General features: G+C 41.3%; 1 protein-coding gene across 1 annotated transcript in view; it reads right to left on the reverse strand.

Annotated features, from left to right (window-relative positions):
* Nucleotides 1-3,375: 3,375 nt before the first annotated feature.
* Nucleotides 3,376-15,481, reverse strand: part of mrpl53 (mitochondrial ribosomal protein L53) — a 24,613-nt gene continuing 12,507 nt past the window's right edge. The window contains exon 3 of the mRNA XM_070875073.1: nt 3,376-3,768. Coding sequence (XP_070731174.1) covers nt 3,641-3,768 — 128 coding nt within the window. The 3' untranslated portion in view covers nt 3,376-3,640. The remainder of the gene's footprint in view (nt 3,769-15,481) is intronic.

Here is a 15,481-nt window from a genome sequence, read left to right on the forward strand (position 1 = left end):
TAAGTTCTGGACCATGGTCTCTGAATTAACTGTTTCATTCTCCATCCTAATGCAGAATTCCACCATATTATGGTCACTCTTCCCCAAGGGGCCTCGCACAACGAGATTGCTAATTAATCCTTTCTCATTACATAACACCCAGTCTAAGATGGCCTCCCCCCTAGTTGGTTCCTCGACATATTGGTCTAAAAAACCATCCCTTATGCACTCCAGAAAATCCTCCTCCACCGTATTGCTTCCAGTTTGGTTAGCCCAATCTATGTGCATATTAAAGTCACCCATTATAACTGCTGCACCTTTATTGCACGCACCCCTAATTTCCTGTTTGATGCCCTCCCCAACATCACTACTACTGTTTGGAGGTCTGTACACAACTCCCACTAACGTTTTTTGCCCTTTGGTGTTCTGCAGCTCTACCCATATAGATTCCACATCATCCAAGCTAATGTCCTTCCTAACTATTGCCTTAATCTCCTCCTTAACCAGCAATGCTACCCCACCTCCTTTTCCTTTTATTCTATCCTTCCTGAATGTTGAATACCCCTGGATTCGGTGAGATTGACTATGAGACACATACATCACATTGCGTAAGGATTGGAGTGAGTGCCAGCAGTGGATGGATACATTGGGAGGTGAGGTAGTGCATAGAAAGTGAAGGCTAGATACTGCTGAAAGTGGAGTGGGTGTGAGGAGTGATGTCATGGAGAATCTTAGCAAGTCAGAGTGAAAGGCCGGTGGGGGTCTTAAAGCACAGGATGGAGGTGAATCAGCAAATGTGCTGACTTTTCCTGATCTGGTTCAGTCATTGAACCGCTTCCTGGACTGTATCCCAGATTGGGGCATACGGTCCTGCAGCTCACCTCCTCAGCTCCCTCCAACTATGGATTCCTGGTGAGAGATGCAGGTTTCTTCCTCCCATTGCTGGGGAAAAGTCTGTCCCTTCTGCTCCTGACTGCACCCAACAGTAATTCCACTGATGCCTCATTGATTCTGGGTGCTGCCCTTGCTCTATGTGCAACATCCATCGTAAACACCTCCTGGTTCCCCAATTCCCATTTCATCATTGTCCCTTTAAATAGAGCTGCGATTGGGCCATGCGGGTGTGCATCACGCCCGCTTTGCAACTTGGAGACGCACAACCCGAAAGTCACTATTTATTGCCTCAATCAAGGTAAATTAGAGAATCCGTCTCGTTGACTTTACTTTGGGATTTGTGCCTGCAATCACACTCCTCCCGCTCAGAATCTGCCTTTACATTAATATCGGGCCCAGAGAGTTCATTCATGACCGGTGTTCTGTTGTAGACTTTCGGCTCATCGAACCTGTACTAACACTGCAAAATCTCCCCCTAGGGCCCTGGGTTTTAATTAAAATTTTTACTCACAATTTCTTACACTCATTCCTATTTTCTTCGCTCTAATTTAAGACATATATCCCACTTTATTTTCTTATTCTTTAAGTGGCACAATTTGTCTTTTGAATGAATTGTTTTTGACTGGGATCCCCTTTGTCAGTACTTTGTCATTATCTTGCCACCTTTATTGATGACTGTATTTGATTGCCTCGAGCTCGGGGCTCAAATTGAAGCTATTTGGCACCATCTAGTGGTTACATTGCGTACTATGAATTGCACGTAGAGCGAGGTCCTGTGGGAAGGAGGAAGGAGCACAGTAGGAGTATGTTCGAGTTTGTGTGTATGTATTGGCACATGCGGCAGAGCCTGGTCTCCCGTCGTCTTGGATCCCCTTACCACTGGACCAAGCCTGTGTGGTGGCTGGTGTGCAATGGCCACCCCACGTTAAAATAATTCACGCACAGGCATCTTCCACCATTTAAAATGAGTTCAGTAGTCACCCGAGTACTCATTTTTAGTGTGGAAGCAAGTCATCCTCTACCCCGAGGGACAGCCTACAATGATGAGTAGCCAGAGTCTTTCACTGCAGTGCTTTTCTCTGAGTTGTTCTCAAATGTTTGTCTTTCTGGTGTGTCTGTGGATCCATTCTGCCCACTGCGTTTGTCCATTGAATATTATTTAAAAAGGATCTTCATCCTTCTGTCTCTAAATGCAAGCATCGGTTGTCTGGCCTCGTGTGTAACCCTCTTCTCGCTCCACTATTGCCTTCAGCTGCCTTGGCCCTAAATCTCTCTGCCTCTTCTTTATGACCCCCCCTTAGACCCCATCTCTTTGAGCAAGCTTTTGGAGGCCCCCCTAATATCTCCTTTAAATCCCACTGTAAAGGGGAAATTAGGTTATTGACCAGTTAAGTTTTTTAATTGTCATCAATTAACTCCAAGGGTACACTACCAATGACTTACTAGTTGCATACTTCATTGTAAAACAACACCAACTTGCATTTATATAATGCCATTAATGTAATAAAATGTCCCAAGGCACTTCACAGGAACGTTATGAAACAAATTTGATGCTGAGCTACATAAGGAGATACTACGACAGGTGAGGTAGGTTTAAGGAGCATCTTAAAGGAGAGGCGTAGAGTTTTAGGGAGGGAATTCCTGAGCTTAGGACCTAGGCAGTTGAAGGCACGATAGGCAATGGTGGAGTGATGAAAATCAGGGATGAGCAAGAGGCTAGAATTGGAGGAGCACAGAGATCTCAGGAGGGTTTGAGGGCTGGAGGAGGTTCTTCCAGAACACTCAGTCTCCTTCCGCTTGTTCTCCATTTGTCTACCAGTGGAAGCAATCCTGCAGTACTCAGAATAAAGTCTCCAAGTTTTACTCACCCCCATACCGTTTACCTCTTAGTTACCTCTAAAAAGTAAGAGGTGTAAAACAATGGTGTGTATTCACGTTTCTTTGTATGTAATCAAATGACATGACCCTATATGACGACTAGATTTTCATCTACCTACAGCCAGGTAGATGAATAATAATTTTTGTGGGTTTTATATAACAATGAATGGAATGCCTTCAATTTAGGATAATACATGAGGGACATTCTAGTGTCCATTTTATTTTGGGAAATATGCAAATACAGGTAATAGCACTGCAGTCCTCAAAGTTAGCAATAGCTAAACATAAAGCAGGCTTTGCCAATTTTATTCATGGGAAAAAATGCCCCAGGTCTAAAGAATTTACATTTTTTTTTAAATTATAGCTTTTATCTACCACCAATTTAAAAAAAATCTGAGGTGAATCATTTCACTGCAGATATCTTTCTGTTGCCCTCAGTTTTATTTCAGAATCATTGATATAAAATCACAAAAGGGTTCCATTAGTCAAACTTATTAATGAAAAATTCTGGTCAGTAAAGTAATACATTATTTTTACCTGGACGGGACTTTTATTAAGTGGCTAATACAAGTGAATAATACAAGTGAATGTGCCAACACAGCAATAAATTATCACAATCAAGTATTTTGCTAGTAGTTGCTGGGACACAATTACCCATATTGGTGAATCCTTTATTGATCATAGCTCTGAAGGAAACAACTTTTAAAATGATGACTGAGGATCCAGTTAAATGATGAACTGAAAAGGAGCTTTAACATATTTGGACAGTTCCATCCTCTGTAAATATGCCATTTGCTGTTTTTAAATAAGTCAAGTGTCATTCAGCACTGGATCAGGCCTGAATTGTGTGCATGCACACGAATACATAACAGGAATGTTCAATTTAACTTTACTGCCTTTTTTTTGAAGCCGTCTCTTGTGCCTGTGGGTCTTTTGCAAAGCATCTCTCATTGAAAAATGACAGCATCTCCCTGGTCGTCAAGTTTACCGCTTTCATTACCAATCTTTCTCCGTCATCTGTCGAGAGGAAAAACACTTTAAAAAAAAAGTTAAAGGGATAAACTCTACCATAAAATAAACAAGCCAAACTGTGATCATTTGATACCAACATTCTTTCAAGAAGATTGAATATTCACATAATTTACTTCATTAAATGCAATCTGTGAGTTTAATTTTTCACAAATATGCTTTTAACATATGGAAAAAAGGAAATCATTTTATACATCACCAAAATGCAACTTATGGAATGATGTATGCTGTAAAGTAGAGCACAAAATTCATGAACAATGCACATTTACTTTTGACTGTACTAAAAATGAGAGAAGATAGGTTTTAAGAAAATCCAATTTTTGTTCCTCTTAAACCCCATGACATTGGTCTGGAAATCCCGGCCTCCCCGCGTCCGTACGAAGTTTCTATGGACCCGGGAAGACATCGGAAAAGCCGGTTTTCAGTGCACAATGCACATGCGCTGAAAACCGGCTTTTCCGATCTGTCAGATTATCCACATCTCGGGAGTGAGGACATTTGCATGGGCAAGATTGCTGTATTTACCCATATCTTGCCCAGCAAATGTCCTCAAAATTCTTGGGCCTGATAAAAGCAGGCGTATAGCCTACTTTTACAGGCGTAAGTGTTTAAAAACATACAAAAATATTATAAATTAAAAAAACATTTTTAAAAACTCTGCCCACGTTACATTTATTTTTAACCATAATTTAAAAAACATTTTAAAAACTCGGAATTTTTTTTTTCTCCAAGACATTAACTTTAATTTCAATTAATTTTTAATTATGTGAGGTGTGTTTTTTATTTTTTATTACATGTGTTTAATGTCTTTGTTTTTTTTTTCTCATTAATAGCAAGAGTTCTCATTGCTATTAATGAGAAAGCTGTGGAATACTGTACCTGATTGGCTGAGCAGTCACACATGACTGGAGCTTCTGCATGGGAACCTGTAGGACGGGAGCGTGCTTCGCAGTGCGGGAAGAGAAGCCTTCCCCAATGGAATCACAGGCTCCTCCCGGACCACCAGGTAAATTCGTAGAAATGTTTCAGGTCGGAAGCAATTGCCCGCGGGAAGCCTCCGACCGGATTTTCAGCCCCATAGTGCCAAGATGAGACTATTGCCTTGAAATAAATGTATTTTTCTATAATAATGGGTGGCATAGCAGGATGTACCCAGAGCTACAGCAAAGGCCAATGTCTTTCAAATTCAGTCTCACCAGACTTGGAGAAATTCGACTGAGGTACCAAGTCAGAGATTTTACAAAATCAATTAAACACAGTTTCAGCAAGTGATCAATAACTCTGAATTTTAACGTTTGCATTTGAGATACAGCTACAGGTAACAAGTCCGTCTGGGTGAGAATTCCAAGGGCAACAGAACCAATGTATGAAACTTCATCATTAATATTTTGTACAGACTTTTTGGATTGCTATTAAAGTACAAACATGGAAGCCTGATTTAAGTGACAAGGGTACAGTAGCACAGTGGTTATGTTACTGGACTAGTAATTTGGAGACGCTAGTTCAAATCCCACCATGGCAGCTGGGGGAATTTAAATTCAGTTAATTAAATAAATCTAGAATAAAAAGCTAGTAGGCTAGAAACTACCAGATTGTTGGAAAAACCCAACTGGTTCACGAATATCCTTTAGGGAAGGAAATCTGCCGTCCTTACCTGGTCTGGCCTATATGTGACGCCACAATATGGTTGACTTTTAACTACCCTCTGAAATGGCCTAGCAAGCCACTCAGTTGTACCAAGCCGCTACAACTGTGGGAGTACCTTCACCACACGGACTGCTGCAGTTCAAGAAGGCAGCTCACGACCATCTTCTCGATGGCAATGCGGGATGGGAATAAATGCTGGCCTTGCCAGCGACGCCCACATTCAATGAATTAAAAAAAAACTCCTGTTGTGCTGCTTAAGTCTTGTAGAGAACTAAGTGCTCTTCTTACCAATGTTAAAGAGAATGAGTTCTGGTATGGATCAGGACATGATGCATGAATTGGATTGTACAGAAGAGCACATGTTTTTTCTGCCACCTGCCAGCCAATCAATAAGGAGGTAAATTCTTCAAATCATATTTTGACCCAAAACAATTATTCAATCAAGAAAGAAGTGAAAGTTGGGTGGGAAATTTTCAATGGTACATTCTTGCACACTTACTTAATAGCCAGCTAATAGTATTGAATGAGGCAGGAGTGGAAGTTTGCTCCTTTTCCTCTCAGCTACAGGAGTATATCACTTAAAAGGGACCATCAGAAGAGAAAATGCTAGGAAATAGATGGTAGCATATCCTTAATAAAAATAAACTGCCTACGAGTTGTAAAACTATTTTCATGTATTTTAGAACACTAGTGCCAACAATATTCAATTTAAAGCAGCCACTGCGCAGATGTAGGGCGGCAAGTGGTATCAAATTGGCTGTGTGCAATAAATGAGATGCCACATATAATCATGTATAAAAGCAAATGTACAACTTCCTAGCCAAAAAACTATCACCTACAAACAAAATATCCCAGTCACCACTGCTGCCGGAGAATAGGAAATGTAGTTGTAATTCATGCTTCATGTTCCACAATGTGCTACAGGTACTGCTGAACAGAAACAAGGAGTGCAGACTATGATTAGGAGCCCGAGATAGGCAAGAAATGCTGGAGAGTTCAGAATAGACAAGAGAGTGGGTTCATTTAAATGATCTGCAGTATAAACCTCTATAACAGTGAACCTCTCTAATTTCAATCTTCAAACAATAACCTAACTTCTAACTATGCAAGTAATCACAATTGGTTCCTTTAGTTGCAAATTAAATCAAATTTACATAATGTTTATATATTTGATAATATATCAAATCCCAATTTTTGAAAAAAGATACACTTTGGAAAGCATGTTGAATGTTCACGAAATCAAAAGATTTCAAAGTCATTTCTGTACAGGCGAGTCGCTGGAAATATTTAGATAGTCAGGGACCATTGCTAGTATGGAGACATTCTATTGATCTCTGGCCCTAGAAGATGCTGTGATCATTGCAGGAAACATTTTTTAATCAGTAATGCTGCAACAGAAAACACAAATCTGGTGATCTCGGGGTTCCCTTTACAGAGTCCAGGAACCTTATTTAGAAAACATAGAAACATAGAAAATAGGTGCAGGAGTAGGCCATTCGGCCCTTCTAGCCTGCACCGCCATTCAATGAGTTCATGGCTGAACATTCAACTTCAGTATTTTCTATATTTTCTCTTTCTTTATTTTATGTGCTTAGATTAACCATCAAAAGAAATACAAATACCGCACACATTCTTGAGATAAAGGCCAATTTGTGCTGGTATTGGAAGAACAAGGTAAACAAATTTGTATTTTCCTTCTAATTTACATTAGTAACTAAAAAATTAAATTATACTTAAATGAATTATTTCTTTTGAATAAACAACAGTAAAACTTATTTTGTTCATGTACTTTTAAAACATCAATGTCAGAGATTTGGAAGTCTTGGGAGAATCAATACTAAATATGCCCAACCAATGCAGAGCAGCAATCAAGCAATAGGCTATTAAACTACATTGCTAAAATATAAAGGACCTAGTGATCAAACTTTATAATACTCTAGTCAGACCGCACCTTGAATACTGCGTCCAGTTCTGGTCACTAAGAAACAAGAAACATTCAAGTGCTGGATGCAGTGTAGAGAGTTGCAAGGCTGATCCAAGTTAAGTGACTTATGATTCTCAGATTCTGACTTAAAATATTGTAAATATTGTCACCACATGGTTCCTGTCTCCAGCTCATGGAAATGACCCCAGACGTCAAAAAGCTGATAAATATATGAGCTGCTGGGCTGGATTTTTGAGGGGTTTGCACTAACTTTTGACCCTCCGCGACTAAAACCTGGTCGCAAAGCCCGGGCGGGATACTCGGCTCCTTGTTTAAGGCATCGATGGGAAGTACTGCCGGGCGAGGTGTGCCGGACATGTAACGACGCCAACTGCGTTACCGTCCGAGATTGGGCACTCACCAAACCCGTACGCCGCGCCTAGAATAGCGACAGTAAAACCTGTTGGTGCAGCCGTAAGTTAGAAAACCTGCAAAAAAGGTAAAAATTTTTTTTCAGTGATTTGGTAGCCAAGGGCCTTAGTAATGTTGTTTGAATGTTTTTTTGAATTTGTTTTTCTCCTCCCAAGGCCTCTCTCGCAGCACAAACGACCCCGCACTAAGGTTGGCAAGGATCGTGTTTTGCGCCACAAATGATTGTGTAATGCCTCCCTTACCGGCACATACCCTAAAGGCCGAAAGTTCGGCTTAAAATCCATAACGTAGCGAAAACGGTCATTTTCACGTATCGCTATCGTTTTCACCCAAAAACCCGAAAATCCAGCCCAATAGCTTGTATAATACAGATACCATTTCTTTCAGTACTCCAGGGTGAAGACCATCTAAGACAGCAGCCCAATCTATTTTAAAACATTTATTCCTAGCTAAAACACAGTGGCTACAAGAGCAGGTCAGAGGCTGAGTATTCTGCGGTGTCTCACCTCCTAACTCTCCAAAGCCTTTCTATAAGGCACAAGTCTACAAGGCACAAGTCAGGAGTGTGATGGAATACTCTCCTTTTGCCTGGATGAGTGCAGCTCCAATGACACAAAGAAGCTCGATACCATCCAGAACAAAGCAGCCCGCTTGATTGGCACCCGTTCCACCAACTTAAATATTCACCCTGTTAGATCTCTTAATTTCCAATGAAATACGAACTCCGATTGTAGTTTTAACTGCTTTATTTTTGGCAGACAGCAGTAAAAAGTTCTTGGCTTTAAGCCAGGTCTTTGTTCTTCTGGCACCACATGGTCAAAATGGCTGTACTTATACCTGGAACAATTTACAGAAAAAAACTCGCCTTCTTTGACCTTATTGGCTCAATTAATAGTCTTTTAACCTTTTAATTGGCTCGCTACCCAAGGGTCCTAAAATGTCAAGTTGATTGATGCCTTAATACAACATGCTAACACTCACGTAGCATCTCTGACTTGTTGTCTGTGAATTTTCACAGCCTGTCTAAATGCACCCTGTTTGAATTCTCTATCACACCCCCTCCACAAGATGCACTGCAGCAAATCATCAAGGCTTCTTTGACAGCACCTCCCCAACCCGCGACTTCTATCATCTAGAAGGATAAGGGCAGCAGGCACGTGGGAACATCATCACCTCTAAGTTTCGTCACATACCATCCTGACTTGGAAATATATCGCCTTCCCTTCATCGTTGTTGTGTCCAATTCCTGGGACTCCCTCGCTAATAGCACCCTGGAAGTATCTTCATCACACCGACTGCAGCGGTTCAAGAAGGCAGCTCATTGCCACCTTCTCAAGGGCAATCAGGGATGGGCAATAAATATTGACCTTGCCAGCGGCACACACATCCCATGAACAAATATAAATAAAGGACTGTTTCTGCATTAACTTCCAAGATTTAATTTTGATAGTACCTGAATATGTTGCCATTTCACACAAATGTGAAGTATCCATTTAACACCTCAGCCATATTTTGGTTTGTCACTCTAACCTGCTGAGTAGAATCTCCCAAAGACCGTATGTAATCCTCGGCCACACTTTGACTGCTGACATTAATGAAATGATGGCAGTTGTGGTTTTTTGAACTTGCATAGAAACATAGAAAATATGTGCAGGAGTAGGCCATTCGGCCCTTCGAGCCTGCACCACCATTCAATATGATCATGGCTGATCATGCACTTCAGTACCCCATTCCTGCTTTCTCTCCATACCTCTTGATCCCTTTAGCCGTGAGGGCCACATCTAACTCCCTTTTGAATATATCTAACGAACCGGCCTCAACAACTTTCTGTGGTAGAGAATTCCACATGCTCACAACTCTCTGAGTGAAGAAGTTTCTCCTCATCTCGGTCCTAAATGGCTTACCCCTTATCTTTAGGCTGTGACCCCTGGTTCTGGACTTCCCCAACATTGGGAACATTCTTCCTGCATCTAACCTGTCCAATCCCATCAGAATTTTATATGATTCTATGAGAATCCCTTTCATTCTTCTAAATTCCAGTGAATATAAGACTAGTCGATCCAGTCTTTCTTCATATGTCAGTCCTGTTATCCCGGGAATCAGTCTGGTGAACCTTCGCCGCACTTACTCAGTAGCAAGAATGTCCTTCCTCAGATTAGGAGACCAAAACTGTACACAATATTCAAAGTGTGGCCTCACCAAAGCCCTGTACAACTGTAGTAAGACCTCCCTGCTCCTATACTCAAATCCTCTCGCTATGAAGGCCAACATGGCATTTGTCTTCTTCACCGCCTGCTGCATCTGTATGCCAACTTTTAATGACTGATGTACCATGACACCCAGGTCTCGTTGCACCTCACCTTTTCCTAATCTGTCACCATTCAGATAATATTCTGTCTTCCTGTTTTTACCACCAAAGTGGATAACCTCACATTTATCTACATTTTACAGCATCTGCCATGTATTTGCCCACTCACCTAACCTGTCCAAGTCACCCTGCAGCCTCTTAGCATCCTCCTCACAGCTCACACTGCCACCCAGCTTAGTGTCATCTGCAAACTTGGAGATATTACATTCAATTCCTTCGTCTAAATCATTAATATATATTGTAAATAGCTGGGGTCCCAGAACTGAACCTTGCGGTACCCCACTAGTCACTGCCTGCCATTCTGAAAAGGACCCGTTTATTCCTACTCTTTGCTTCCTATCTGCCAACCAGTTCTCTATCCACGTCAGTACATTACCCCCAATACCATATGCTTTAATTTTGCACACTAATCTCTTGTGTGGGACCTTGTCAAAAGCCTTTTGAAAGTCTAAATACACCACATCCACTGGCTCCCCCTTGTCCACTCTACCAGTTACATCCACAAAAAATTCGAGAAGATTTGTCAAGCATGATTTCCCTTTCATAAATCCATGCTGACTTGGACCGATCTGGTCACTGCTTTCACATCTTTAATAATTGATTCCAACATTTTCACCACTACTGATGTCAGGCTAACCAGTCTATAATTCCCTGTTTTCTCTCTCCCTCCTTTTTAAAAAAATGGGGTTACATTAGCTACCCTCCAGTCCAAAAGAACTGATCCAGAGTCTATAAAATGTTACAAAATGACCACCAATGCATCCACTATTTCTAGGGCCACTTCCTTAACTACTCTGGGATGCAGACTATCAGGCCCTGGGGATTTATTGGCCTTCAATCCCATCAATTTCCCTAACACAATTTCCTGACTAATAAGGATTTCCTTTAGTTCCTCCTTCTCGCTAGACCCCTCGGTCCCCTAATATTTCCAGAAGGTTATTTGTTCTTCCTTAGTGAAGACAGAACCAAAGTATTTGTTCAACTGATCTGCCATTTCTTTGTTCCCCATTATAAATTCACTTGATCCTGACTGCAAGGGACCTACATTTGTCTTCACTAATCTTTTTCTCTTCACATATCTATAGAAGCTTCTGCAGTCAGTTTTTATGTTCCCTGCAAGCTTATTCTCATATTCTATTTTCTCCCTCCTAAGTAAACCCTTTGTCCTCCTTTGCTGAATTCTAAATTTCTTCCAGTCCTCAGGTTTGCTGCTTTTTTTGGCCCATTTATATGCCTCTTCCTTGGATTTAACACTATCCCCAATTTCCCTTGTAAGCCACGGTTGAACCACCTTCCCCGTTTTATTTTTACGCCAGACAGGGATGTACAATTGTTGAAGTTCATCCATGTGATCTTCAAATGTCTGCCATTGCCTATCCACCGTCAACCCTTTAAGTATCATCCAAGAACTATATGTCCTGGGCGCAATTTTAATTTCCCTTTTGTATTAGACAAAAATGATTTTGTTTTTAGGCAGCTGTATGCCATAATAAGCATGGACTAGCATTAGTTCAGCTTCCCTTTCTGATATTAAAAGTTGTAATGGGGAGTACTTTGTACTGATCAAGATGTTAGTATAGAGAGTGGAATACTTTTTAAAATCGACATCAAGCATTCCTCTACTCTGCCCCTAAAATGCAACTTAACCTCTACCCCCTGCACATGACCTCTGTTGTCCTGTTTTTACAACAGTATGGAAGCTTTATTTCTCACACCAGCCACCCTTTATGGCTTCTCTGAGAAAGTTAAGGTCAATCAGGGATAGTTTCACGCTGTTAACTCTCACTTGCTAAAACCCCTTTCCCCCCCGCATCCTCCATTTTGTTCTCCTTGCCCCTCTATTGAAGGTGGTGACTCATTCTGTTTGCTGTTCCACTTCATCTCGAAGCATCCAGAATGAAAGCTGATCATTTATTCAACAACAGGGGCCATCATAGTCGAGCCTAGTCCTGTCCTCACCCAGCATCCATAGATATGTATTCTAACAGAGGTTACTGACAGTTGTCAAGAACAGGTACCCTCATCAATTTTTGCTCTCTTCCCACAATGGAGATTGTCTAACCATGTGGCAGTGCTTGTACTCCAATGCTAATGTGCATCGTATCACAAGTTTATTTCTTTTTGCCTTTTGCTATTTGGATGTCTGAGTACAAGTGACACCACTGAAAAGACTAACATTTACAAAGGGAAGATGCAAACAGACAACAAATGCACAATGTTAACAACTCAGAAACTAAAAGTACATAGCTTTGTGAAAGAGCCAGCCATCCCATTTCAGGCCAGAAGAACTCTGCATTATATAATTTGTTGCAGTAGAAATTTGCAGCTGGTAATATTGTGACAATGTTAAAATGGGCTGGTTTCTGGGAGAGGTGGTTGAATTTCTTTGTGTGGGGAAGGTATACCTAAAGTGGTGTGCAACTCCCAGAAGGAAAAAATCATGCGTACTAATAGACTATAAACACTCACTTGGCAAGAATAACTAACTTGATTGTTTTGGTAGACACGTGTTGTATAGGTCTCAGCTAATCCTAATGCATAACAAAGCCTAGTAGATGTTAAGTCCACCCAGGTAATAGAAATAATTAATGTTGATCAGGAGGCCATCATTTGCCTATATTTATAGTTTATGGCCTTTGCAATAGAAACATAGAAAATAGGTGCAGGAGTAGGCCATTCGAGCCTGCACCACCATTCAATAAGATCGTGGCTGATCATTCCCTCAGTACCCCTTTCCTGCTTTCTCTCTATACCCCTTGATACCTTTAGCCGTAAGGGCCATATCTAACTCCCTCTTATAAAGGTATGAAGGCAAAGTTGACTAATGTGGACTGGGAAAATAGATTAAAGGGCAAGACGGTAGATGAACAGTGGCAAACAATTAAGGAGATATTTCATAACTCTCAGCAAAGATATATTCCAGTGAGAAAGAAAGACTCCAAGAGAAGGATGAACCATCCTTCGTTATCTAAGGAAGTAAAGGATGGTAAATTGAAAACAAAGGCATACAAAGTTGCAAAGAATAGTGGAAGGCCAGAGGATTGGGAAATTTTAGAAACCAACAAAGGATGACTAAAAAATGAATGAGAGAAGATAGTTTGAAAGAGTAAACTAGCAAGAAATATGAAAACAGACAGTAAGAGCTTCTACAGGTATATAAAAAGGAAAAGAGTAGCTAAAGTAAACGTTGGTCCCTTAGAGGATGAGACTAGGGAATTAATAATGGGAAACAGGGAAAGGGCAGAGACTCTGAACAAATATTTTGTATCGGTCTTCACGGTAAAAGACACTAAAATCATCCCAATAATTGATAATCAAGGGGCAAAAGGGATGGAGGAACTTAAAACAATCACTAACACTAGAGAAAAAGTACTAGGCAAATTGGGACTAAAGGTGGACAAGGCCCCTGGACCTGATGGCCTGCATTCTCGGGTCTGAAAAGAATTGGCTGCAGAGATAGTGGATGCATTGGTTGTAATCTACCAAAATTCCCTGGATTCTAGAGAGGGCCCAGCGGATTGGAAAGCCGCAAATGTAACACCCCTATTTAAGAAAGGAGGGAGACAGAAAGCAGGAAACTATAGACCAGTTAACCTAACATCTGTCATTGGGAAAATGCTGGAGTCCATTATTAAGCAAGTAATAGTAGGACATTTGGAAAAACATAATACAGTCAAGGAAACTCAGTATGGCTTTATGAAAGGGAAATCATGTTTGACAAATTTTCTTGACTTCTTTGAGGATGTAACGAACAGGGTGGATAAAGGGGAGCCAGTAGATGTCGTGTATTTGGATTTCCAGAAGGCATTCGATAAGGTGCCACATAAAAGGTTACAGCACAAGATAAGAGCTCACAGAGTTGGAGGCTATATATTAGCATGGATAGAGGATTGGCTAACTAACAGAAAACAGTGTGTCGGGATAAATGGGTTATTTTCAGGTTGGCAAACGGTAACTAGTGGGGTGCCACAGGGATCAGTGCTGGGGCCTCAACTACTTACAATCTATATTAATGACTTGGATGAAGGGACCGAGGGTAATATAGCCAAATTTGCTGATGATACAAAGATAGGTGAGAAAGCAATCTTGAGAAGGACACAAATAATCTGCAAAGGGATATAGATAGATTAAGTGAATGGGCAAAAAATTGGCAGATGGAGTATAATGTGGGAAAATGTGAAATTATCCATTTTGGGAGGAAAAATAAAAAAGCAAATTATTATTTAAATTGGGAGAGATTACAAAATGCTGCAGTACAGAGGTATCTGGGGGTCCTTGTACATGAAACACAAAAAGTTAGTATACAGGTACAGCAGGTAATTAGGAAGGCAAATGGAATGTTGGCCTTAATTGCAAGGGGGATAGAGTATAAAAGCAGAGAAGTCCTGCTACAACTGTACAGGGTATTAGTGAAGCCACACCTGGAGTACTGCGTACAGTTTTGGTCTCCGTATTTAAGGAAGGATATACTTGCATTGGAGGCTGTTCAGAGAAGGTTCATTAGGTTGATTCTGGAGATCAGGGGGTTGACTTATGAGGATAGGTTGAGCCTATACACATTGGAGTTCAGAAGAATGAGAGGTGATCTTATTGAAACATAATGAGGGGGCTCGACAAGGTGTAATGCAGAGAGGATATTTCCACTCAAAGGGGAAACTAAAACTAGGTGACCATGGGGGCCAAGTTTCAGCCTGAGTTGCTCCTGTTTTTTTTGGAGCAACTGGTTTAGAATGGAGTATCTTAGAAATTGCAATTCTCGGCATTTAGTTTGCTCCAGTTCTAGTCAGTTAGAACAGTTTCAGTTTGGAACAAATTTTTTTTCAAAAGAGGGCGTTTCCGGCCACTTACTCCCATTTTGAAAGTTTAGGCAGTGAAAACTTACTCCAAACTAACTTAGAATGGAGTAAGTGTAGATTTTTGTATGCTCAGAAAAACCTTGCCTACCTTTAAAAAATCAGGCGTAGGTTACAAATCAGGCGTAGGGAATGGGAGGGGGGTTAAAGGGAAGTTCACATACATTAAACACTTCAGTTTTACAAATAAAGAGCCATCAATAATAAACCCCCCGCCACCCCGCCAGTGTGTGTGTCTCTCTCTCTCTCTCGTCCGTCAGTGTCTGACAGCGAGGCGAGCGGGGGGTGGGGAGGGGAGAGGAGAGGAGAGGAGAGGAGAGGGAGGGGGAGAGGAGAGGAGAGGAGAGGGAGGGAGGGAGGAGAGGAGAGGAGAGGAGAGGGAGGGGGAGAGGAGAGGAGAGGAGAGGGAGGGGGAGAGGAGAGGAGAGGAGAGGAGAGGGGGAGGGAGAGGAGAGGAGAGGAGAGGAGAGGGAGGGG

This window comes from Pristiophorus japonicus, chromosome 1 (genome assembly GCF_044704955.1).
Source record: "Pristiophorus japonicus isolate sPriJap1 chromosome 1, sPriJap1.hap1, whole genome shotgun sequence".
Taxonomy (NCBI): domain Eukaryota; kingdom Metazoa; phylum Chordata; class Chondrichthyes; family Pristiophoridae; genus Pristiophorus; species Pristiophorus japonicus.